This window comes from Aquarana catesbeiana, linkage group LG09 (assembly GCF_042186555.1).
Source record: "Aquarana catesbeiana isolate 2022-GZ linkage group LG09, ASM4218655v1, whole genome shotgun sequence".
Taxonomy (NCBI): domain Eukaryota; kingdom Metazoa; phylum Chordata; class Amphibia; order Anura; family Ranidae; genus Aquarana; species Aquarana catesbeiana.
In genome coordinates this window covers 299,465,742-299,490,330 of record NC_133332.1, presented here as the reverse complement: position 1 = coordinate 299,490,330, position 24,589 = coordinate 299,465,742, and the positions used below count along the sequence as shown (strand labels likewise).

The window sequence follows — 24,589 nt, the reverse complement described above, 5'->3', positions numbered from 1 at the left end:
AAGGTTCAAGGTATTTATCTGCAAACTTTGTGAATTTGTCTGGATTTTATCAAAGGAGCTCATGTTTGCTTGTTTTTTTTTTTTTTTTCCACTGTTTACTACACTTATTCTTTAACAGAGGGCAATCCACACTTTTTAATTCGAAATATATATTCATCTTGTATGTGAATCCATCTTCTATTTTAAATATGTCTCTGTTAATGCACACTTTACACAATACTGTATTTTTTTATTTTTCATGCAGTTTGGATTTAGCTTAGACAGGACCAAGAATGATGGCTTCTCAACTTACCTGGTAAGTGTATGTGATTTCCTGCAAACTTGACCCGATCACATACATATCTCACATCAGTCAGCAGGGCACAATTCACATTATTTTGGTGTTAAAATAAAAAGGCTTCTTCTTGCTGTAAATAAACTAACTGCGCTCCCTTAACTCTTTAGCAAGCCATAGATCATACAATTCTCACTGTTGGGGGAAGGAAAGAAAATTGCTCAATTTCCCCATCACCATAATCAGTGTTGATGGGGGGGGATCCATCCTGCTGCCCTGTTGTACTCTGCCAGCAGGGACCCTTTCCTGCCAGCAGAACATGGTGCTCATTGCTAGTGACTATAGCTGGCAGCAGTGATTGCATGCTGAAATAGATTTATGGATCAACTTCAGTACAATCAGCCTGCCCATAGATGGATCAAATCTTGGCTGCTCCCTGCAGAACTAGCCAGTATTCGATCCATCTATGGCCAGCTTTAGCCTAGACAACCTATGTTATGTGGTCTCTGGCTTCTGGTTACTACTTCAGAGAGTTCATTGTTTCCATCGGCAGTGAGATGAGAGGGTCAAAAGAGCTGCCCCATGTAGATAGATAATTACAAGCTATACATAGGAACATGCTTTTTAAAGGCTGCATATGGCTCGGTTTTCTTTTGTTTCTTAAGTGTAGCTGGGGCAGTCTTCACTGTTGCCCATTTTATATGGGCAACTGCAGCACCCACTGCTTCATGAATAGACTGCCACTGCCCTACATTGACTGCATCTGATCTGATAACTGTTAAGTTGATCATTTCCCACCTGGTTCGGTTGATTTCTCAATCCAATTTTGTTGAGCCATGTTGATGCTTGCAGGGCCAGCCATGGCTCAAATTTCAGCCAATTTAGTAGGAATAGCCCACCTATGAGGACCATAAAGTAAACCTGTCATAATCTGGGGAATTTCAAACGAGTATACAAAGAAGAAATGTATGGGCCGAGTTATAGTGAAAACTGCATATCAGAGTTTTTGGAGGTCCAGACAGCTGAATTTATATTTAACGCTCAAGCTTTGTTCCAAAAGGAAAGCTTGGCCCTGTCTTCTCAAATCATCAAATCAAAGCTGAACATCAGGCACATATGAAATTAAATAGCTGAGTAGTGTGTCCTACTGTTGACCTGCTGTACTAAAAAAAAAAATATATAAATTAAGAGAAAATATTTGTTTTGGGGGTTTAAAGGAGAATTACAGCCAAGGCTGAAAACACGCTGTTGGCTGCCATCCCAGAGCCAGTCCAGGCTGGAAAGATCGCCACCATATGTTCGGGATCTGCCCACATGCCTGGACCGACACCTGGCTTAGCCTCTCAGCAAGCCGCTGAGAGCCTGAGCCAGCTACTCCCGCCCCTCCACAGCCCAGCGCTCCAGTGAGCGAGGAGGGGGCAGAGCAGAGAGCTGCTGACAGTCGCTACCTCTCTGCTCATGGAAAACTGAGAGATCAGCTGCGTTTGATGCAGAATTCATATGGCCAGCAGGGGACAGATGCAGCATTGAACCAATGCTGCATCCACCTAGGTAAGTGTGATTAAGAAAAAACAAAAACTTTCCATATTTCTCTTTTTAAAGTGATGGTCGCATAGCACCCCCTTTAAATCCGAACTCCAGGCTCTGCTGCCAGAACACAGCGCTGTATATTGTATTTAGTAAATGAACAATTTTTGTAAAGTGACAGAAAGCTGGAGTTGAGCTTCAAGCGCGATTCTATGTGTGGAGCGTAAAAAAAATGGTTCTCCCTATTCCTGAAGTTCAGCTTTAAGCTTGTAAAAGTTTGCATAGAATTTCTGTATCGTAACAAATTGTCAGAAATGTATAATGTTTATTTAACTTACGTGATTGTGAATAGAAGGGCTAATTGTGAAAGGCAAAATAAAGAAAAAAAAAAGTCCAAAATAACAACCTAGGTGGGCTAAACATTCTTCATTCTTTCAGAAAACAAAATGCTTCTCAGGTCTGTTTAACAGACCAATAAAGAGCTAATCAAAGAAGGTTATTGTTCGGGTTTATATACACTTTACTAATTGATCATAGAGCTGATTCTCAGCTCTATGATCACTTAAAAATTCGCTTAAAAATGACTAATTACCGAACGGAGAAAATCCAGATTTGGTCTAGTTTATGTGGATTTTCCACCAGGATGAATCCTCTTTTGATAATTCTTCTTAGTGCTTTGCCACTAAATGATGATAAAGCTTAAAATGTTTTAGATTTCTCTGTCCTCCCCCTTCCCTGTGCAAAGTGATAGACAGAGGAGAAGAGACCTGGTGCTGTGCATGGCTGCATCTCTTCTCTTCTCTCTTTCCTATTCACACAGGGCCTCCAACAGCAGCAAGAGCCAATGGCTGCACAGCTCTGCTGTGTGTCTGAGGCGTGGCTCGGGAGCAAGCAGGCGCCATGTGCCCCCATAACAAATGGCTAGATATGGAGACACACAAAGAAGAGGAAGAGCCAAGATAGCCGGTGGGGGACCCGAGAAGAGGAGAATCAGGGATCCTCTGTGCAATACCATTGCACAGTGCAGGTGAGTATAACATGTTTGTTTTAATTCAATAAAAAAATTGACTTTAGTAACCCTTTGAGATGCTAAGGGTGTACTGTTTATTTAACAAGATCGTAACTGATCATTAACTAGTAAGAAGGATCTGCCTACAGTTAAGACAGATGCTTCTTGCTATAACTTGCCATAAGTAAGTGTTCAATAATTGCACTGACAGTCTGCCTCTTTCATTGAAATGTATAGTTATACTGCAGAGAGTTTCACTGTAAAGGTCTAAACATTGCCTATAACATTGTCTAAACTTGCTCATAAGAATCATACAACATATGTGTACTTGAGTTTCTGTTTTGAAACCATTTTAGGATTACATTGGTGTTGCAAATCTCACGTTATCCCTTTTTTTCCCCTTTTTAATTTGTTGGAGGACCAAGATTTGCATACCTGTATTCTACAAAGTCGTCCAGCAGGGGTTGCTCTACTCAAGCTGAATTTCTCAACCAAAAAGTGAGTTTTTATTTTTATGAATATCAAGTGCAAATTTTATGAACTGCAACCATTTTTTTATACACAGTGCCCCCATTTTCAGGGGCTCAAAGTTAATTGGACAAATAATATAATCCTAAATAAAATGATTTCTGATTCTGATGATGATTTCTTTCTGATGCTTTGCCAGGCTCTAACTCTAGAGGTCTTCAGTTGCTCTATGTCTGTGGGTCTTTCTGCCTTTAGTTTTGCCTTCAGCAAATGAAATGCCTGCTTGATTGGGTTGAGATTAGGTGATTGACTCAGCCATTGCAGAATATTCCACTTCTTTTTCTTCAAAAGCTCCTGGGTTGCTTTTGCAGTGTGTTTTTGGATCATTTTCCATATGTACTGTGAAGCGCCGTCCAATCAACTTTGCTGCATTTGGCTAAATATGGGCTGACAGTATATCTCTAAACACTGCAGAATTCATCCGGCTCCTTCTGTCCCCTGTCACATCATCAATAAACACCAATGACTCAGTGCCACTAGAAGCCATGCATGCCCATGCCATCACACTGCTTCCACAATGTTTTACAGATGATGTGCTTTGGATCATGAGCTGTTCCAAGCCTTCTCCAAACTTTTTTTTTTCTTCCCGTCATTCTGGTACAGATTAATCTTAGTTTCATCCGTCCAAAAAAATGCTTTTCCAGAACTGGTCTGGCTTTTTAAGATGTTTTTTGGCAAAGTCTAATCTGACTTTTCTATTCTTCAGGCTTATGAGTGGTTTGTACCTTGTAGTGAACCCTCTGTATTTGCTCTCGTTAAATTCTTCTCTTGATTGTAGACATTGACAATGATACGCCCACCTCCTGGAGAGTGTCCTTCACTTGTCTGGATGTTGTGAATGGGTTTTTCTTTACCATAGAGAAGATCCTGCGATCATCCACTACTTTTGTCTTCCATGGACATCCAGGCCTTTTTATTTTGCTGAACTCACCAGTGCAATCTTCTTTCCTCAGAATGTACCAAACTGTTAACTTGGCCACTCTTAATGTTGCTGCTATCTCTGTGATGGATTTATTTAATTTTTGAAGCCTTACAATGGCCTGTTTCACTTGCATGGACAGCTCCTTTGAACGCATGATGTGGGTTCACAGCATTAGATTCCAAATGCTACACTTAGAATCAACTCCAGACCTTTTACCTGCTTAATTGATGAAGAAATAATGGTAGCCCACACCTGGCCATGAAACCGCTTTTGATTCAATTGTCCAATTACTTTTGGTCCGTTGAAAAAGGAGGGTGGCTAATCTTAAGAGCTGTAAATCCTAAACCCTTCCTACGATGTTCATGTACATACCCTCAAATCAAACCTGAATGTGTGCGCTTTCAGTCCATATCCATTATAGAACTATAGCTTGAATATGCTTTGGTAAATGCCTGTAAAAGACTAAAATTGTGTGTGTGTATATATATTGTACACACACTTTTTTTTTTATGCAAATGTAACTAGTACTCTTTTGAAACTCTTCAACCCTAAGTTCAAGGGAAACCTGCAATTTTGTACAAGTGACCTATTGCCCCCTGTGCTTTGAGAGATGCTATCATAATCTGAGGTCAGTGCAATTGCAACATTGTTTTTATGCAGTCTGCTGTGGGTAGTGTAGAGAGCTACAGACCAAGATTGAGAACTGCAAGGAAGTCATCCACGGGTAATGCACTTTAATTCAACAAATTCAGTACCAGGAGTTGGAATTTGTTACATAGTAGGTGAGGTTGAAAAAAAGACACAAGTCCATTAAGTCCAACCTATGTGTGTGATTATATGTCAGTATTATATTGTATATCCCTGTATATTATCGTTCAGGTGCTTATCAAATAGTTTTTTGAAACTATCGATGCCCCCCCCCCCACCCCCACCCCACCCCGCTCCGCTGAGACCACCGCCTGTGGAAGGGAATTCCACATTCTTGCCACTCTTACAGTAGAAAATCCTCTACATAGTTTAAGGTTAAACCTCTTTTTTTCTAATTTTAATGAGTGGCCACGTGTCTTGTTAAATTCCCTTCCGCAAAAACGCTATATCCCTATTGTGGTGTCACCATCACCAGTACGGTATTTATAAATTGAAATCCTATCCCCTTTCAAGCGTCTCTTCTCCAGAGAGAATAAGTTCAGTGCTTGCAACCTTTCCTCATAACTAATATCCTCCAGACCCTTTATTAGCTTTTTTGCCCTTCTTTGTACTCGCTCCATTTCCAGTACATCCTTCCTGAGGACTGGTGCCCAGAACTGGACAGCAAACTCCAGGTGAGGCCGGACCAGAGTCTTGTAGAGCGGGAGAAACCCACCCCATTAATTTGTTCAGATCTTTTTGCAAGGTTTCCACATCCTGCGGAGAAGTTATTGCCCTGCTTAGCTTAGTATCGTTCACAAATACAGAGATTGAACTGTTTACCCCATCCTCCAGGTCTTCATTTCAAAATGGCCCCTTGTGTTTTTTTTTTTTTTTGTTTGTTTGTCTTTGCTAGAGTAGGGAAGGGGTAGAACCTCTGTCAGCCCTTTATTGCAATAACATGACACAGACAGATACTTTTATTTATTGGGGAAAACTAGAATCCTGTCAATTTGACAAGGTATTAAAGTGGAACTAAAATTGCACTATACAAAATTATTACCAGCTCATGGCAGAAGGGAATGTATGTCTCTCTCCTGCCATAAAATTTCCTTAGCTTTTTCCTTCCAAGCTAATAATTACTTTTTAGCAATTTAAACAGAGTGTGAAAAATGTACAGTGCAATGTACAATCTTAGGCAAAATATATGAGCCAGGTGCCAGAATAATGTAAATCGTATTTGCATCATCCGTGGCTGATGATGCCGGCAACAGGTGCGCACAATTGTGTGCCTTGAATTGCTGGAGGAGGGCCCACTAGGAATCTATTCAAGCTATTCTAGTATAATATACTGTGGAGTACTGCACATTATGGCTAGAACTTTCGGGTTCAGTACCACTTTAAACCAGAACTCAACTCTAAATTTAAAACAACTTCTGTTTTGCAGAATAGACATGCAATGTTTCTTCTGCAATAAAATAAATGTACCCGCCTGTTTGCAGTCTTATTTAAAATGCAAATGCGAAGCTCAGGCTACAGTCTCGACACTGTCTGTGTGCTAGGATGGATGAAGAATTGTGCATGCATGGAAATTACATCATGACTGTGATAGACCATTGTAAAGTGGCACATAATTGTGAAGTGGAAGGAAAATTAGCTCAGGCTACAGTCTCAACACTGTGTGCTGGGATGGATGAAGAACTGTGCTTGGATGGAAATTACGTCATGCCTGCTGGCCAGACAAGACAACTGAAGACCCAGCACCTGGAAAAATCCAGGGTGAAGGTGCCGGTGAGGGAACCTCATGGACATTGGATCATTGAAGGGGAACAGGGAGTATTGTGGCCTTTAGTTATGCTTTAGGTAAAATATCAGTTTCAGATGTTGCATCATGTATTGTGGACTTTAGTTATGCTTTAAGTAAAAGATCAATTTTTTTGTAACTAGCAAAAAAGGAGTGCCAATCTGTTTTTTTCCCCTGCCACATTGTTCATTGGTTCCTCCAGTCAACGTTAGTACTGTGTTACATAAAGACCAGCAGATGGACACACTGAGTACTGTTGGGAAAGGGGGGAGGGGAGTGTCAGCTCATCAGCAAACTCAGTGGGGCGAGTAGCAAGAGAGCTGGAAATATAATGGCTTCTATGCAGAAAGTAATAGCTAGAAAAATTCCCCCCTATAGAGTAAGTACAGACAATTTTCCACATCTTATCATGTTACAACCCAAAAGCAAACCAAAAGTGGAAGGAAAATGATAAATGGTTTTCAATTTTTTTACAAATATCTGAAAAATGTGTCCTGCATTTGTATTCAGCCCCCCTGAGTCAATACTTTGTAGAACCACCTTTCACTGCAATTACAGCTTCAAGTCTTTTTGGGGATGTCTCTACCAGCTTTGCACATCTAGAGAGTGAAATTTTGCCTATTTTTCTTTGCAAAATAGCTCATACCATCAGATTGCATGGCGAGAGACCGTGGACAGCAATTTTCAAGTCTTGCCACAGATTCTCAATTGGTTTTAGCTCTGAACTTTGACTGGGTCATTTTAAAACATAGTTACATACATAATTACATAGTAGGTGAGTTTGAAAAAAGACACAAGTCCATCAAGTCCAATGAATATGCTTTGATTCTAAACCATTTCACTGTAGCTCTGGTTGTATGTTTAGGGTCTGTAATTGCAGAGAAAGGTGGTTCTACAAAGTATTGACTCAGGGGAGCTGAATACAAATGCACGCCACACTTTTCACATATTTTATTTGTAAAAAAATGTTGAAAACCATTTTATAATTTTCCTTCAACTACACAATTATGTACCATTTTGTGTTGGTCTATCACATAAAATCCCAATAAAATACATTTATGTTTTTGGTTGTAACATGACAAAATGTGCAAAAGTTCAAGGCGTATGAATACTTTTTCAAGGCACTGTATTAATCTGTGTAACCCATCTGTTAGACAAAACAAGCATACAGGTCCATGCACACTACGAGCAGAAAAAATACCAGAACCTCTGGCAAAAAAAGCTGCATAAAAATACTCATAGTAGCTCGCATTGCACAAGTTCATGGGCAATTGCTTTTATAAGCATTTCTTCCCAAAACATTCCCCTCTGCTCATTTTTCAATGTACACTTGAAACCGCTAAATGCTCCTAAACAAAGCATTTGTGAACGTTTAGCATTGCCTGAGAACTCAATTAAACTGCCTGAGAACTCAATTAAAAAATGCACTTGTGATGGCTTTTTTTTTTTTTTTGCCTCTAAACTCTCTTGAAATATGCCTCTAAATTCCCTAATGTGCATGGACACACACAGGATATCATTGAGCTGCTTCTACAAGCAGGAGAAAAAAAAAACAAAAACACAAACCTCCTGTAAAGGAGTAGCGTTTTTTTTTTTAAGCCCCGTGTGCATGGACCCTAAAAGTAAAACATGTTGGCTAGAATAAGGAAAGTGATAAAAATTTATAAATACAGCGCTCACAAACAAAAACCCATAATAAAGTGATAACAAAAAACATAAAATCCATACAAAACTAAGAAGGTGCTTCACAAATAGTGTGTAGAAATGCAGAGAATGCTTCACATCTGGTTTGCGGAAAGTGCAGAGAAAATGTTGCAGAAAAATTTTCAGGTGTCCCAAGACACCCCCACATGGGTCCCCACTCACCAAGTCACAATGACACCCAGCTTTTCAGTCTGGGAGTCAGTAAAAGCTTGTAACGATGTTCAAAGAATGTTGCAGGATGGCAGGTTCACTGATGAGATGATAAACGATCCTTCAACGTTAATACTCAGCCATACGAAAAACAAGTACCCAAAAGGGAAGAAAAAGGGGGGACCAATAGTGAAGTATGCGAATTTATTGCGCATTCAATCATTTTTTTACCACTCATTTAAAAATTTTTTTTTTTTTTTTTTTTTTTCCACACCATCAGCGCAGGTTTATATATTTAGATTATATATTTTCCTAGAATAAGGGAAGGTTATAACCTCCCCTCATTGGGGAGGTTTCCCTTTGCTTCCTGTCCCATAGCCAGCGAGGGAAATATGGCTGTCACAGAGGTCACCATAATTAGTGTCCCCATTGGAAGGTTTTCCCTCTATTCCTCTCCTGGGGATAGCTCATAATTTGATATTTGCTTTTACTTTCACTTTCAATGATAAACAGGACATATAGAGAAGATGAATCTCCCTCATGGGGGCACGGACAGCAATAAAGACTGATAGGTGTTCTAATCTCTCTCCACTCTTTCCAAAGCCAAATAAAAAAAAAACTGTCTTCAACTTTATTTATACGCAAAATCTTTCTGTATTGAGGAGGTAGATTTTTTTTTTTATTATTACTTTACTCCCCAGATTTAGGCCTTATACATTAACTAGTATTTTTCTCCCCATGAGTCTGATGGCAGGATTTATTGAAGTAATTTGAATAATTGCGATCAGACAGCAGGAGTATTGGCTTGTTTTCCTGTGTGGTCAACTGGTTATTTCTTGCCTTCCACAGAATTTGTATCACAAACGCTACTGATGTCATACTGCCAGAAGTTGTCTTCTCCATTTCCAACGAGCAAGAAAAGATCACCACAATACAAAGCCCGCCTGCAAAAACTGAAGCCAAGCAAACCACTCCAAAGAGAGAACGTAGGAATGCAGGTAAATTCAGTATCCAAGACAACAAGGAAGGTCTGCATGCTGCTGTAAAAGGAAAGCTAAAATACTTTATCATTTTTTTAAAATAAATATTTAATACAGGATGCTTTTGTGACTGTTTGTGCTCTGTAAAAAGCATGGTGGATTTTCTAAGAAAGCCCAGATTTTTTTTTTTTTTTTTTTTTTTTTTTTAATATGCATAAATGATGATACTCTTACAGACAGAAGTGTTCCTCCTATGACTTATACATGTGTGTCAGGAAGGGGGAGAGACCTCGGCTGCAACACAGACTGAATACAGCTTAGTAGTTTAAAAAAAAGAAAATGCTTGGGTAGTTCTTTAGCCTCCTAGTAATCATCGAATTTGGTTGTAAATGGTGGGAAACAAAAAGATATTTTATGCAGGTATTTTTATTTTCCTTGCTTCAGGGCCAGTTTACTGCACATGTAGTACAGTGCATTAAAAGCACATAGATAGTAGGTTATATTGTTTCCAGTGGCATAGTTCACACCAGTGTGTTCTGTTCCAGTGCATTCCAGCTCCAGAAGCAAAGGTAAAACATGGTGCATTTTTTCTTCTGCACTGAACTGTAGTGGAACGTGGTAAAATAAATCAAAATGCGTCAAAACGCACATGTCCTTAAAGGAGTTGTAACGTTTCAGTGTTTTTCATCTTAATGCATTCAGGTGAAAAACCTTCCGCGTTGCAGCAGCCCCCCAGAGCCCCCATTTTACTGACCTGAACCCGATCTTTCCAGCGACAGGGATGAGCACGGCAGTACTAGCTGCTGTCTCAGCTCCTCATTGGAAAGAATGATTGCAGAAGGAGACATTGGATCCCACTGCTGTCAATCAAATCCAATGACACGGGGGGCGGGGCCGACTACTGCTGTCTGTGTCAGAGGACGCAGCAGCAGGACTCGGAAGCACGCCCGTATGATTTCCCTCTTGGAATGCGGCTCTCCGAGGGGGCACTCGAGAGGAGGAGCCAGGAGCAACCAATGAGGGACACCAGAAGAGGAGGATCGGGGTCACTCTGTGCAAAACCTTTGCACAGAGGAGGCAAGTATAACATGTTTGTTACTTTTTAAAAAAAACCTTTAGTATCACTTTAAGATGAAGGAAAAAATTTCCCAGAATGAATCAAAAACACGCATGCATAAACGCATCCAAACTGCGTTTCTAAGGTGTGACTTTCAAAAGTGCCCATTTCTCTGTATACTAGTCCTCTCCTTTGGTTTCATTGTTTACGTGGAACTGAAGGCAGGACAACTTACCTGTGCTCCACAGTCCAATGCCCATGAGGTCCCTTGTCGAAATCTTCTCCCCGTACAGCTCGCTATATATTTTGCAGAAGCTTGCAAACAGACAGGTACCTTTTTTATTTTATTGCAGAAGAGAAGTTGCATGTCTGTTACAATAAAGAGCCTGTCTGTTTTTTTTTTTTTTTTTTTTTTTTTTTCATAAATTTTAGTTCTGCTTTACATCGGCTGCTATAGTCCCTAATATCTTTCCACTAAAAAAGACACCACTTCCACCTACAAAGTGACTCTGTACAATAAAAACTGGATGAAGTGCGCTTAAAATGTTTTCCTCTTCTTTCCTATTCTTTCATAGGCGGGTTCAGTACCACTTTAAACCAGAACTCAACTCTAAATTTAAAAAACTTCTTCTGTTTTGCAGAATAGACATGCAATGTTTCTTCTGCAATAAAATACATTTACCCGCCTGTTTGCAGTCTTCTTTAAAATGCAAATGCGAAGCTCAGGCTACAGTCTCGACACTGTCTGTGTGCTAGGATGGATGAAGAACTGTGCATGCATGGAAATTACATCATGACTGTGATAGACCATTGCAAAGTGGCACATAATTGTGAAGTGGAAGGAAAATTCTAAATGGTTTTCAACATTTTTTACAAATAAATGTCAGAAGTGTGGCATGTGTTTGTATTCAGCGCCTCTGAGTCAATACTTTGTAGAACCACCTTTCACTGCAATTTCAGCTGCAAGTCTTTTTGGGGATATCTCTACCAGCTTTGCACACATAGAGGGTGACCTTTTTACCCATTCTTCTTTGCAAAATGGCTCAAGCTCTGTTAGAATGGATGGAGAGCGTCTGTGGACAGCAATTTTCAAGTCTTGTCACAGATTCTCAATTGGATTTAGGTCTGGACTTAGACTGGGCCATTATAACACACAAATATGCTTTGATCTAAACCAGGGGTAGGCAGTTTTTTTTTTTTTTTTTCTGAAAGTCCAATCTTTGGTCCAAAACTGAGGACATTAACCTAGATCACCATGGGCCTGCCCCCTGTGGGACATTATGAAAGAGCCCTACACTCATTGTGTAATAGTGCAGAGAGTGCTCTGCATCGTTGAATACATCATTAAATACTTAGTGGACTCCTGGGGGGCAAGGAAGAGACTGAGGAGGGGGAGCACACAGAGTCTGTATTTGAGCTTGGAACTGAGGGGGAAAAAGTTGTGGAGTTGTTTCTAATGATACTATTTTTATTGTAATTTTATACACTATAGCAGGGGTCTCCATACTTTCTAAGCAAAGGGCCAGTTTACTGTCCTTCAGACTTTAGGGAGCCCAGACTGGCCAACCGGAATAGAACATTTTTCTGGCATCAGTGAAAGTTAAAGGTGCCCCATCTTTGGGATTAAGAGGGGGAATAGTGCCTCATTGTTGATGTCAGTGGCATGAATTGAGCTCTGTTTTTGGCATTCAAGGGCAGAATAGTCCCCTATATCAATGGGACAAATAGTGCCCCAAGGGACTGATAAAGGCAAGCAAAGAGCCACATCTGGCCCCCCGGGCTGCAGTTTGGAGACCCCTGCTCTATGGCTTTATTGCCTACATAAATAGATTTAAAGTTTATTAAAACATCCTTGCTTTAAACATGACAGAAAATCTGATTGGCTTAATGTTGATTTTGGTTAGATGTGCAAGAAACATCAGATAGGTGTCTTTTTTAGGGCAGTGGGTGTTGCTTTTGAGTTCACTGCACAGCTTTTGATATCTAACTTGTATTCTGTGTGTTTTTGTGAAGACAATCCGCCGGACAAAAATAGCAAAGAGGCACAAACGGAAAAAAAAATAAAGACTGATGAAAACTCGGCTCATCATGAGGGAAAATCCAACAACAATGCAGAAAACTCCCAAGCGAAAGAAGTAAAAAGTAACGCCAGTGAGCTGGTAAATGGTTTTTCTTTCTTTCTTTTTTTTTTTTCCCACAGCACCTTTTCAGAAACACTTAAACCTAACCACTTCAGCCCTGGAAGATTTGGCTGCTCAATGACCAGGCCATTTTTTGCGATACGGCACTGCATCGCTTTAACTGACAATTGCGCGGACGTGCAATTCTGTATCCAAACAAAATTGACATCCTTTTTTTTCCCACAAATAGAGCTTTCTTTTGGTGGTATTTGCCTCCAGTGGTTTTTATTTTTTGTGCTATAAACAAAAGAGCGACAATTTAGAAAAAAACACTATCTTTTACTTTTTGCTATAATATATATCCCACATTTTTTTTTTTCAAAAAAACAATTTTTTTTTCTCAGTTTAGGCCGATATGTTTTCTTCTACATATTTTTGGTTAAAAAAATCGCAATAAGCGTATATTGATTGGTTTGCGCAAAAGTTATAGTGTCTGCAAAATAGGGGATAGATTTATGTCATTTTTATTTGTTTTTTACTAGTAATGGTGGCGATCTGCGGGACTGCGATATTGCAGCGAACAAATTGGACACCTTTGACACATTTCTGGGACCATTGACAATTATACAGCCATCAATGCTCTAAAAATGCACTGATTACTGTATAAATGCCAAGGCATGCCTTAACACCCGGTAGAAAGGAATGCTGGGAGATTGAACCATACTGCCAACTCCACACTGTTTTGAGGGTTCTCTGGGTGCATGCACTTGACAGTTTTGAGGTATGACCTATTTTCAGTCTATTTTTAAAGAGACTCGGTAAACAAAAGCTTTTCCTGTTGGAACAGCCCAGCACTTGGGCAATGTCTAAATTACTGAGACCTGATGACAGGTATAAAGTGCAATATCTCAAAGGCGCATGTTACTTTCTGTAGCTTTACATTGCCCAATTGCTGGGCTGTTCTGACAGGAAAAGATTTTAATTTTTATTTTTTTTAAGTAATCGTCCTTTTTGAAGAATTAAAATAGAACTATAATCAGAAGAATTAAAATGGAACTATAATCACCTCGCCAGCACTGCGTTGTCCCGCAGCTTTCCACCAGTCTCTGTCATCCTTGGCTGGGTGGCTTCCAGGTACCGATCTCTGGTTACGGCCATGCACAAGAGTTCAGTCAACTCAGCAGGCTGGTTGTACTGAAGTCAATTGCTCAATCAGCTTCAGTACAACCAGCCTGTTGTTTTTTTTTTGTTTGATCATTGCTGGCGGCTATAGCAGCCATCAATAATCATTGTATTGTGACAGCGGGGAAACCTCATGCTATCGGAATACAATGTCTCCTCAGGAGGGATTCCCCCCATCAACACTAAATGTGTTGATGGGGAAATCAAGTAATGTTGATTGCTAAATGTATGGCTTGCTTTAAAGTTCCACTTTAACCGAAGTTGACTTTCTGGCAATTTTGCATAATAGAATGCCTAGGGTTTTGTGAGGTAATTGTAGACATGTAGACTTGGAGGTGCTTGCTCTGACATGTAGCTGGCAGTTATCTAAGATTAATCTAGCCACTCGCTCACTTTTGTTTCTGGAAGTGTCCAGGGCCACCACCAAGCCTGTAAGTTTTGAGCTGGCAGGCAAACCTCAGTGCACACTGGCCATTGTTTCTGTGATAAAAACACCTTGCACTAGGGGAAAACCAGTAAATGCGAAAAACTTGAGCTCACCAAATATTATTTGATGTTTTTTTTGTGGAGGAGGCTTGCATTCCTATGCTCACCAGAGAGCCAAATATGTTCTAAAAATGCCTACAAACATTTATACCTCTTACCATTTTACATCTGTCTTTGTGATTTTATGCAACTTTATCACATGAGCCATAGCTAACCTTTTCTTTTTCTCTGTTGCAGTGTTATAATATTAAAGTTGATAAAGGGGTTGCATCCTTCCAGGTATATTTTCATATTTTCATCTTCTATTAATCTCTAACTTCCTTTCTGCAAGCTGGACAGTGTTTTAGATCTTGCGGTCCCCTGTATTCCTGAGGTCCACACATGCGCCAGACTTTGTTATAGAGAATAATGGCTGGTCCAAAAGCATGAACAAAGCTAGGTGCCTGTACATACCTTTTTTAAAATCCTACAAGCTTAGTGCCCACAGCATGTCGTCCTTGATCTGAGCTTCATGGCAGAGGTTCTCCCTCCCTATAACATCTCGTAAAGCTTTGCAGGTGCACCCATGGCCAATATAAAAAAAGACAAAAAATATGCATTGCAGGATGCTGAAGGGCAGTCAGAAAAAAAAAAAAAAAATCAGCGATTTTTTTTTTGCGGGACTGCGACATTGCGGCGGACAAATCTGACACTAAGTGGCACTTTGGGGACCACTGACCAGTGCTATAAAAAAATATGCACTGTCACTGTACTTAAAGCGTTTGTTAACCCCCAAAAAATGGATCCTGCTCCTTTAAAGCATGTTATATGACACATTGCTTGTCCTGTGTCATCTGACCCCCCCCGTAACACCTAAAAAAAACTTGGCTGATCCTGCCAGTTTCTCCCCACCCCTCTGTAAACTGACCACGATGTATCATGGCTGCTGAGACCAGACACCGTGGTCAGTCTGTGATCAGCAGCCTGCTATCTGCTCTCCACTCTACTCCTGTGTCCCCCCTCCCCCTCCACTCTGTCTGTGTGTGAGCCACCCCGCCCCCACCTCCTCCTGCTGCTCTCATAACACTAACCTCTATACACCATCAGCATTGCCTCCTATTGCAATGTCCCCCTCTGTGAATGATTTATAAATATAAATGCTGTAAATACCTAATTTAAGAGCCGAGATCGCGATCACATGACCAGCCAGCTCTCTCCTCATCCCCTCCAGACTGACATCAGCAGGGGGAATCTTAGCCCCGTCCGCTGCATCTCTCAGAGGAGAAAAGAGAAAGCTGGCTGGTCATGTGATCGCAGACTTGGCAGTGAAATTAGGTATTTGCAGCATTTATAAATTTTATAAATCACACACATTGGGTGATACTACAATAGGAGGCAGTGCTGATGATGTAAATACAGTTTAGAGTGGCTTAACAACCACTTTAAGACACTGGCATTGAAGGGGTTAACATCAGGGGCGATCAGTGTGTTAACTGTGTTCCCTGGGAGTATTTTCTAACTGAGGTGGGGCTGCATTTACTGTGGAAAGACAGAGATCGGTGTTCCTGCTTAGCAGAAGCACAAGATCTGTCTTCCCTTCTCAAAGAACAGTGATCTGCCCTGTTTACAAAGGAAGACCGCCGTTCTGCTGATCTCCAGAACTGTGCAGCAGTTTTGCACAGAGCAGCCTTAATCATCCTCTTCTCTGGTCCATCGCCGGCGCTCTTAGCCCTCCCTCCTGCCAAGTGCCCCCATTGCAAGCAGCTTGCAATAGGGGCACCCAAGCAGGCTTGTTCCGGAGCCCCAGCTCTGCATGTCCATTCACTCAGCTGTGGCTCGGCTCCGCCCCGTGTCTTTTCTCGCTGTCTGTGATTGACAGCAGCAGGAGCCAATGAGGAAGGAGTCCCAGGCTCTCTGGGGCTCTTGTGCATGAAGGTAAAAAACCTTGAGCCTTTACAACCACTTTAAGAAGTACATTGATTTCACCTACTTTCCCCAGTCTACAGATTGAACTGTGGAGAAACTGCAGCAAACTAAGGTTATTGCTGTAACGTGCTTGTGAGAGTGATTGGCTGGCAATGCTAATATTTGTCCTCAAAAGCAGGAAATTGCAAATTCAGGTGCATAATACTAGCTGTGTTTAACATGGTGTATTTATGTCTGCTCATAGTTAATTTATAGTAAGTAAATAAACATAATTTAAATTTGACAATGTTGTACCTGAACCTTCTTTTTTTCAATTTACTTTCTAGTTTGCATTTAATGTGACTGCAAACTCTTTGGAGGGTCTATACAGTTTGTACTTCCATAGTTGTCCTAAAGAAAGCAGGGAGCAGTATCCCTTCAACCTTAAGGTAAGTGTACCGATTCTAAGAATAACAAGCAAATCTATACTATTAGGAAGTCTTAAAACAGTATTAAACCCAAAACCAAGAATGCAATATATTGCAGCTTACCAGCCATTAGATGTGGTGGCTGCATTATTTTTTCAGGCCTTTGCCCTATGTTTTCACTTGACCTAGCCATTAGTACACCTGTATTCGAGTGCCTACACTCTGGATAAAGGAGCAACAGAGACGTCTTTTAGACAGCAGCACTGTCAGTCTGGAGGGAGGGTAATGTTTAGATGCACTAGCAGATTTAGATACACTAGCTATTTAAAGTCAGATTCCAGCCAACACATTTTAAGCAGTTAGAGCAACAGTTTTTTTTTTCTCCTTTTGGAATAAAGGTTTTACATAAATTAATAAAAACTGACCATTGTAAGCAATGGATAAGTGTTAAAGTGATACTAAACACACACTGTTTATTTTAATTGTCGCTTCTATTTCTGTATGTGTATGATGGCACTAATTATTTTATTTAAAAAAAAAAAAAAAAAACAATCCAAGTACTTTTTTTCCTAATCGATATATAGAGCTGTCACATGACCCAGCTCTTTGCCAGCCTGTCTGCATGGAAACAGTGGCAGGAGGAGCATCTAATCCTCTGCTGCTGGTCACATGTTTAAAAAAATATATATATATATATATATCAGCCTTTGGAATACAGATTTAAAATATCATCAATAAACGTTGTGATGTTTTAACTTGTTATATATCTTCAAACGCCTCTCCAGCCTCTTTTTTAGAAAAAGAGGGAGAAGAAGCTTTCGTTAATCTATATGTAATATCCCGCCCCCATTGTGTTCCGCTGGTTAGTGGGCATGAAGGAGGAGGGAGGGAGTGGGCTGTCATTTACCACTGTGTATATGTCCACATGTGTGAGTCTATAGTCACATGGGCTGCTCACATGTTATAGGGAGGAAATGCTCAGCATAGAAACTAACTGAAAACTGAGCATGTGCAGAGCTCCCAACACTGCTCTGCAAAATCCCTAGCTGAATTGGGGACTTGGACAGAAGGGGGAGATAGAGAACAGCAGGATCAACCAGGTTTTTTTCAGAATACAGAAAACAAATCTCATAGTGAGTGCATGAGTATGAACCGCATGCAATACACCATTTTATGTATAGTTTTTATGATGTGGGTTTAGTGACACTTTAAATAGCCAATACCATTTCTTTGCGTATATTGCTTTGTTTTTGCCTATCTTGATAAGTAACAAGATTCTTAAATGGAGATTTATACAAAAAGAAAAAGCTTTGCACTCTTTTAACCACTTGACCTCTGGAAGATTTACGGCACTGCTTTACTTAACCTGTCAATTGCGTGGTCATGCAATGCTGTACCCAAATAAAATTTATGTCCTTTTTTTTTTTCCCACGAATAGAGCTTTCTTTTGGTGGTATATGATCACCTTTGCGTTTTTTGTTTTTTTTTTTTTTGCACTATGAACAAAAAAGACTGATTGATTAAAAAAAAAAAAAAAATGTTTTTTACTTTCTGCTATAAAACACATCCAATTAAAAAAATTAAATTTCTTTATAAAATTAAGGCAATTATGTATTCTGCTATGTTTTTGGTAAAAAAAAAAAAAATCCCAATAAGCCTATATTGATTAGTTTGCGCAAAAGTTTTATAGCATCTACAAATTATAGGATATGTACTGGAGATTTCATTTACTAGTAATGGCGGCGATCAGCGACTTATAGTAGGGCTGCGATATTGCAACGGTCAATTGGACACGGACACTTTTTGGGAACCAGTGACACTAATACCGTGATCAGTGCTAAAAATATGCACTGTCACTGTACTATAGACACTGGCTGGGAAGGGGTTAAACATCTAGGGCGATCAAAGGGTAATAGCATGCCTAGCCAGTGTTTTTGTGTAATGTGTGGGGTGCTTTTACTAAGGGAAGTGATGAACCATGTACCTAGTACGTGATCTGGCGCAGGAGAGCAGCCTTGCCGCCATATGTGTAAGTTATATGGACAGCAAGCGGTAAAAGAGTGCACGTTCTCTGTTTAGAGGTGCACAGTGGCTAAGTAGTTAGCATTTCTAACCCTACTGGTTAGCAGTAGGGTCGGCGGTTCGAATCTCAACTACGGCACTAACTACCTGGAGTTTGCATGTTCTCTTTGTGCCTGCTTGGGTTTTCTTCATGTACACCAGTTTACTCCCACACTCCAAAGACATCCTGGTAGATTAATTGGCTCCTGTCTAAATTGGCCCTAGTATGTGTATGTATGCATGCGCGTTAGCTCCTTGAGGGCAGGGACTGATGTGAATGTACAATTTTATATATGTAAAGCTCTACGCAAATTGGTTTTGCTATACAATAAAATAGAGGAGGTGGGAATTAACCACCGTCTTCCCCCTCCATTCACAGAACACCTTGCATTCTGTTAAAAGAATACAAGGCTTTTTCTAAATGGAGGAGTCGCCGAGCAGGTGACCTCCTATGATATCTGTAGTACAGCTGGAGACTGTGGTCCAAATTAAAGTAAATATTTTAACAAATACTGCAGAAACCTGAAATTGGGGACACTTCATTAGAGGTCATTTCCTTTTTAATTTATTTTATTTTATTGTGCAAAATATTATCTTAAATATACGGTACAGGACACTCTGAATATGAACATTGTTGGTGCTACTTTAAAGAGCATGCATTCCAGACAGCATGTGGTTCGTATGGGGTTAAGCAGCATGGTTCATAGATTGCATTACACTCTGCAGAGTTCAGTCAAATGAGCCATGAGTCCTGATTGGGGGGGAAGGGACACCCCCCCCCTTAACACAGTACAAAGAAACCCAGCCAATGCTGTCAATCACAGGCTGTGTGTTGGAGTTCCTTTCCCTGTTATATTATTATTATATATGTATTAATGCAAAAACAAACATCCGTTTTTTTCAGGAGCAGTAATTTTAATAATGCTTAAAGTGAAACAATAAAAATGAAATATTCCCCCCTGCCTGGGGGTCCCCTTAGTCTGCCTGTAAAAGTAGCGCCTCTTTCACATGCTTATATCCATACTGCAGAAAAGACATTTCTCTAAGCGTCTTCCAGGATAGCTCATTAGACCTAGGGCTCCTCCTACCAGGACGGGAAACACGTTAACCCCCACCAGATAAAAGGGCGGTCCGCCAGGCCCCATGTCAGTATTAGTGTTTCCTACGGACAGGGGAGTAACATGTTTCCTGGAACTTGTTCCCCTAGGTCTCATGAGCACGGCTCCTGTGGCATTTTGGGGTGGTAATCCTACCGTCTTCTTAGGTCCCAGACCGGCACATCTACCAGGGGAGTAGGCTTATGGCTGCTTTCCCTGCTTCTCAGTGCATGGGGAATGCCAGCACCGCGGTGTACGTCGGAGCTCCGGTCCGCGAGCCACATGGCGACAGTCGGCTGTTCTCTCCCTGTTAAACAGCGTGGCTGGAGTGTGCAGGGGAAGAGAGGAAGACGCGCGCGTCAAGGGGCAGAATCTATGCGGTCCAAGCTGGCCCACAGGAAGTACCCGGCAAGGTCGCTTCCGGGGCATGTGACGTCATCAGGGTCGCCACAGTGACTCGTGTCTCCCAGTGGTAGGAAGATTGAGGGCTTTTCTCCCACAGTGGGCAGCAGTCACCTCAAGTTCATTCATCCTGGACCTAGTGACCAATGGGTACAGGCTGGAACTTCCTTGCCAGCCACCAGAGCGATTATTGGTCACCATCCCTCCCCAAGATCGTGTAAAAGCGAGCGGCCTGGGTCTCCAAATTGGAGACTTGTTAGCTCAAAAGGTCATAATCCGGTTCCCTGGTCGGATTATTATTATTATACAGTATTTATATAGTGACAACAGTTTACACAGCGCTTTACAATATAAAAGGGAGACAATACAGTTATAATACAATAAAATATAAGAAGATTAAGAGGGCCCTGCTCAGAGGAGCTTACAATCTAATAGGGTGGGGCAGGTGGTACAAAAGGTTGTAACTGTGGGGAATGAGCTGATGGAAGTGGTAAAAGATTAGTTGGAGACGTGATAGGCTTCCCTGAAGAGATGAGTTTTCAGGGATCGCCTGAAGGTAGCAAGAGTAGGGGATAGCCGGACAGGTGGAGGTAGCGAGTTCCAGAGGAAGGGAGGGGCTCTAGAGAAGAGCATGGGAGGAGGAGATGAGAGCGCTTGAGATAAGGAGGTCTTGAGAAGAGAGGAGAGGACGATTTGGGTGATATTTGGAGACAAGATTAGTGATGTAGCTCGGAGCAAAGTTGTGAATGGCTTTGTATGTTGTGGTTAGTATTTTGAATTTAATTCGCTGGGTGATTGGGAGCCAGTGTAGGGATTGGAGGAGAGGGTTGGCAGACACTGAGCTGTTGGCAATGTGTATACGTCTGGCAGCAGCATTCTTGACAGATTGAAGAGGGGATAGCCTATGGAGAGGCAGGCCAATGAGGAGGGAGTTGCAATCGTCAAGGCGAGAGATAACGAGGGAGTGAATGAGGAGCTTGGTGGTTTCATTTGTTAAAAAGGGGCGAATTTTAGAGATGTTACGGAGGTGAATTCCACAAACTTTTGACAACGTTTGGACTTGAGGCTGAAATGACAAGTCTAGTCTAGGATTACACCTGGTACCCTGGCGTGAGGGGAGGGACTGATGGTTGCATTGTTGATTTTGATGGAAAAGTCATGGAGGGGGCACGGGCGGGGGGGGGGGATATTAATAGCTCAGTTTTAGAGAGATTTAATTTAAGGAAGTGGTGCGACATCCATGCTGATATGTCAGTTAGTAAGTTAGTAATGCGAGAGGAGACTGAAGGAGAGACGTAGACAGATTTGGGTGTCATCGGCATATAAGTGGTATTGGAAGCCGTGAGTGGTTATCAAGTGACCAAGGGAGGAGGTGTAGATAGAGAAGAGAAGGGGTCCAAGAACAGAGCCTTTGGGGACCCCCCAGAAAGGGGCAATGGAGAGGAGGAGAGTTGTAGGTGACACTGAAGGAGCGCTGTGATAGATAGGCAGAGAATCAGGATAGAGCAGAATCTCAGAGGCCAAGGGAATGTAGTTTATTGAGAAGGAGCAGGTGGTCAACAGTATCAAAGGCCGCAGAGAGGTCAAGTAGTAGGAGTATGGAGTACTGGCTGTTGGTTTTAGCAGTTAGTAAATCATTAGTGAGGTTTAGTAGATCAAGGCAAGGGATTTTATTCCCATTTATTTGTCATCAGAAAGCCGTCAGAAAAATATCGTCTTATCCTGAACCTCTGGTCTCTAAACCATTCATACAGGTACAAGCACTTTCGTATGGAGACTGTGTTCTCAATCAAAAACCTGCTTTATCCAAACTGCTTCATGGCCACTTTGGATTTGAGGGATGCCTATCTGCACACCCTTATCCATCCAGCCTTCCAAAGATTCTTGAGACTAGCAGTCAAGATAGGAACAGAGATTGGGCACTTTCAATTTCAAGCCCTCCCCTTCGGTCTGTCCTCAGCCTCACGCATTTTTACAAAGGTGTTGGGGGAGGCGCTGGCTCCGCTAAGATTAAAGGCAATAACTATTATCCCTTACCTGGACGACCTCCTAGTGGTGGAGTCATACCAAAAGTTATTAGCGGATCTCCAGACTGTACAGGACTTCCTTCAATCTCTAGGCTGGTTAATAAACAGAGAAGTCTTCCGTAATTCCGGCCCAGAAAGTGACATATCTGGGGTATGAATTGTGCTCAGTAGACCAGAAAGTTTTTCTCCCGCAGGAAAAGATCTAAAAAATGATGCAAACAATGTCAGCCTTACAGACCAATCAGTCGGTCTTGCTGAGAGAGGTTTCAAGAGCAGTGGGTCTGATGACCTCTTGCTTTCCCGCAGTGCCATGGGCAAGATTTCTTCAACGCCCATTACAGCTGTTTATACTAAGGAACTGGGACAGAGATGCAAGTTCCCTAGAATCAAGGATCTTGTTGCCCTCCAGGGTAAAAAAAAATCTTGTGTTGGTGGAGGACATGCCTGCACCTAACAAGAGGTCTACCATGGTCCATTCCTATATCCCAGAGGATCACAACGGATGCGAGTTCCTGGGGATGGGGAGCCCACCTCAGCAACACAATGGCACAGGGAGAATGGTCCTCAAGGGAAGCAAGATCTTCATCGAATCAGAGAGAGCCTCAAGCGGTTCAGAGAGCCTTTCAGGCATTATAGACGGAAATCAAGGGTCACAATCTCCAGATTCTATCCGACAATATCGCTACGGTTGCGCACCTCAACAAACAGGGAGGTACGAGGAGTCGGATAATTCAATCTATCGCACAGGAGATATTATGGGCAGAAGGGAATCTAGCCTTCATTACAGCAGTGCACCTGAAGGGGACACAAAACTGTCTGGCAGATTATCTCAGCCGCTACCGGGTATGCGGGTCTCACCGACAGATGGGGATCTCCTGAAGCAGACCTGTTCACAGATCAGAACAATCGCAAGACAGAGAAGTTCTTTTCTCTAAACCCAGCGGATTGATCATTGGGGATCAATGCTCTGGCGAATCCGTGGCCATTTAGCCTCTGTTCCTGACGATCAGGCTAATTCTGGAAGTCCTCCGGAAGTTTCTTCTAGAAGAAACAGATCTTATCCTAATAGCCCCTTTCTGGCCCAAGAGGCCATGGTTTTCCCTGTTGCAGACTCTGGTCTCAGAGCCTCCACTGAGTCTTCCGAGAAGACTTATTAGCGCAGGGTCCAGTGTCGCACCCACAAGTGGTTTCCTTAAGCTTGATGGCCTGGTATCTGAAGAAAAGATACTAAGCGCCTAGGGGTTCTCTGACAAAGTAGTCAAGACCCTGGTAAATTGCAGAAAACGGGTCACTAGAGCCATATAAGCCAAGTTTTGGAAGAAATGTAACTCATGGTTATCTGAAGATCAAAGATTAACTCATGATGTTCCTTCAATTTTGGGATTTTTTCAAGAGAGTGTTGACAAAGGTCTTTCAGTTAATACCTTAAAGGTACAGGCGTCAGCTATCAGTGTTTTTCTCCAATTTTCTCTCTTTGAAAATCCCGCTATAGCTAGTTTCTACAAATAAATTTCTAAGTCCAGGCCAGTAGTGAATTCGCCAAACTTGTTCATTGTCACATGAAAAGATATAATAAAATATTTACAAAAATGTGAGGGGTGTACTCACTTTTGTGAGATAGTGTGTAAAATAACACCCTACCTTTGGCCAATTATGGCTCTCTCAGCAGAGTGCGCTGTGATTGGCCAAAGCATGCAGGGTCAGGTGCATGCTTTAGCCAATCATCATACAGCAATGCACTGTGATCTCGCATTGCATTATTGGGCGTTCCACAGTGCTCGAATTTCCTGCGAACGCCCCATATGTTTAGTTTGTTTTACAACAAACGAACACCCGATGTTCAACTTACATTTGACTCGAACCGCGGGCTCATCCCTAACGGAGACTATGATTATCCAACCTGTGTCCTTGTCCTGTACCCCAAGATATTAAATAAAATTCCTTTTTATTACAGCTCACCAATTCTTGGATGTGGCTGCATTCGTTTTTGTTTTTTCTTCCTTTATTTTCATCTGGTGATCCAGCCAGCTTCTTCTGGTTTTGGGTGGTTGCTCTATGTATAAAAGATAAACAGAGACACACTTGAACAGCAACACTTCATACGAATAGTCTGCTAAGAGTAATGTTAGATGGACTACTAGGTTTAGATGGACTTTACTTTTTTTTTCCCCATTTTGAGATAAAGGTTTAACTAAATGAATAGAAGCTTTCCATTGTAAGCACCCCTGTCAGTTTTAAATGGTTTATTTCAAGCCTCTAACTTCCACTTCTGCTGCACAGCTTTGTCTGTGAAAGGAAGTTGGAAAATACCAGCAGGATC

The 24,589-nt window shown here is 41.5% G+C and overlaps 1 protein-coding gene across 4 annotated transcripts in view; it reads left to right on the top strand.

Moving 5' to 3' along the window:
* GPR107 (G protein-coupled receptor 107) overlaps window positions 1–24,589 on the top strand; it is a 148,119-nt gene that overhangs the window by 17,741 nt on the left and 105,789 nt on the right. For 2 of the 4 annotated variants that reach the window (XM_073600493.1, XM_073600496.1), the window contains exons 3-8: window positions 245–295; window positions 3,229–3,308; window positions 9,395–9,543; window positions 12,596–12,741; window positions 14,608–14,649; window positions 16,602–16,703. In XM_073600493.1, the coding sequence (XP_073456594.1) occupies window positions 245–295; window positions 3,229–3,308; window positions 9,395–9,543; window positions 12,596–12,741; window positions 14,608–14,649; window positions 16,602–16,703 (570 nt within the window). Of the gene's footprint in view, window positions 1–244; window positions 297–3,226; window positions 3,309–9,394; window positions 9,544–12,595; window positions 12,742–14,607; window positions 14,650–16,601; window positions 16,704–24,589 lie in introns of all 4 variants that reach the window. The other 2 variants (XM_073600494.1, XM_073600495.1) reach the window with 1 other exon arrangement.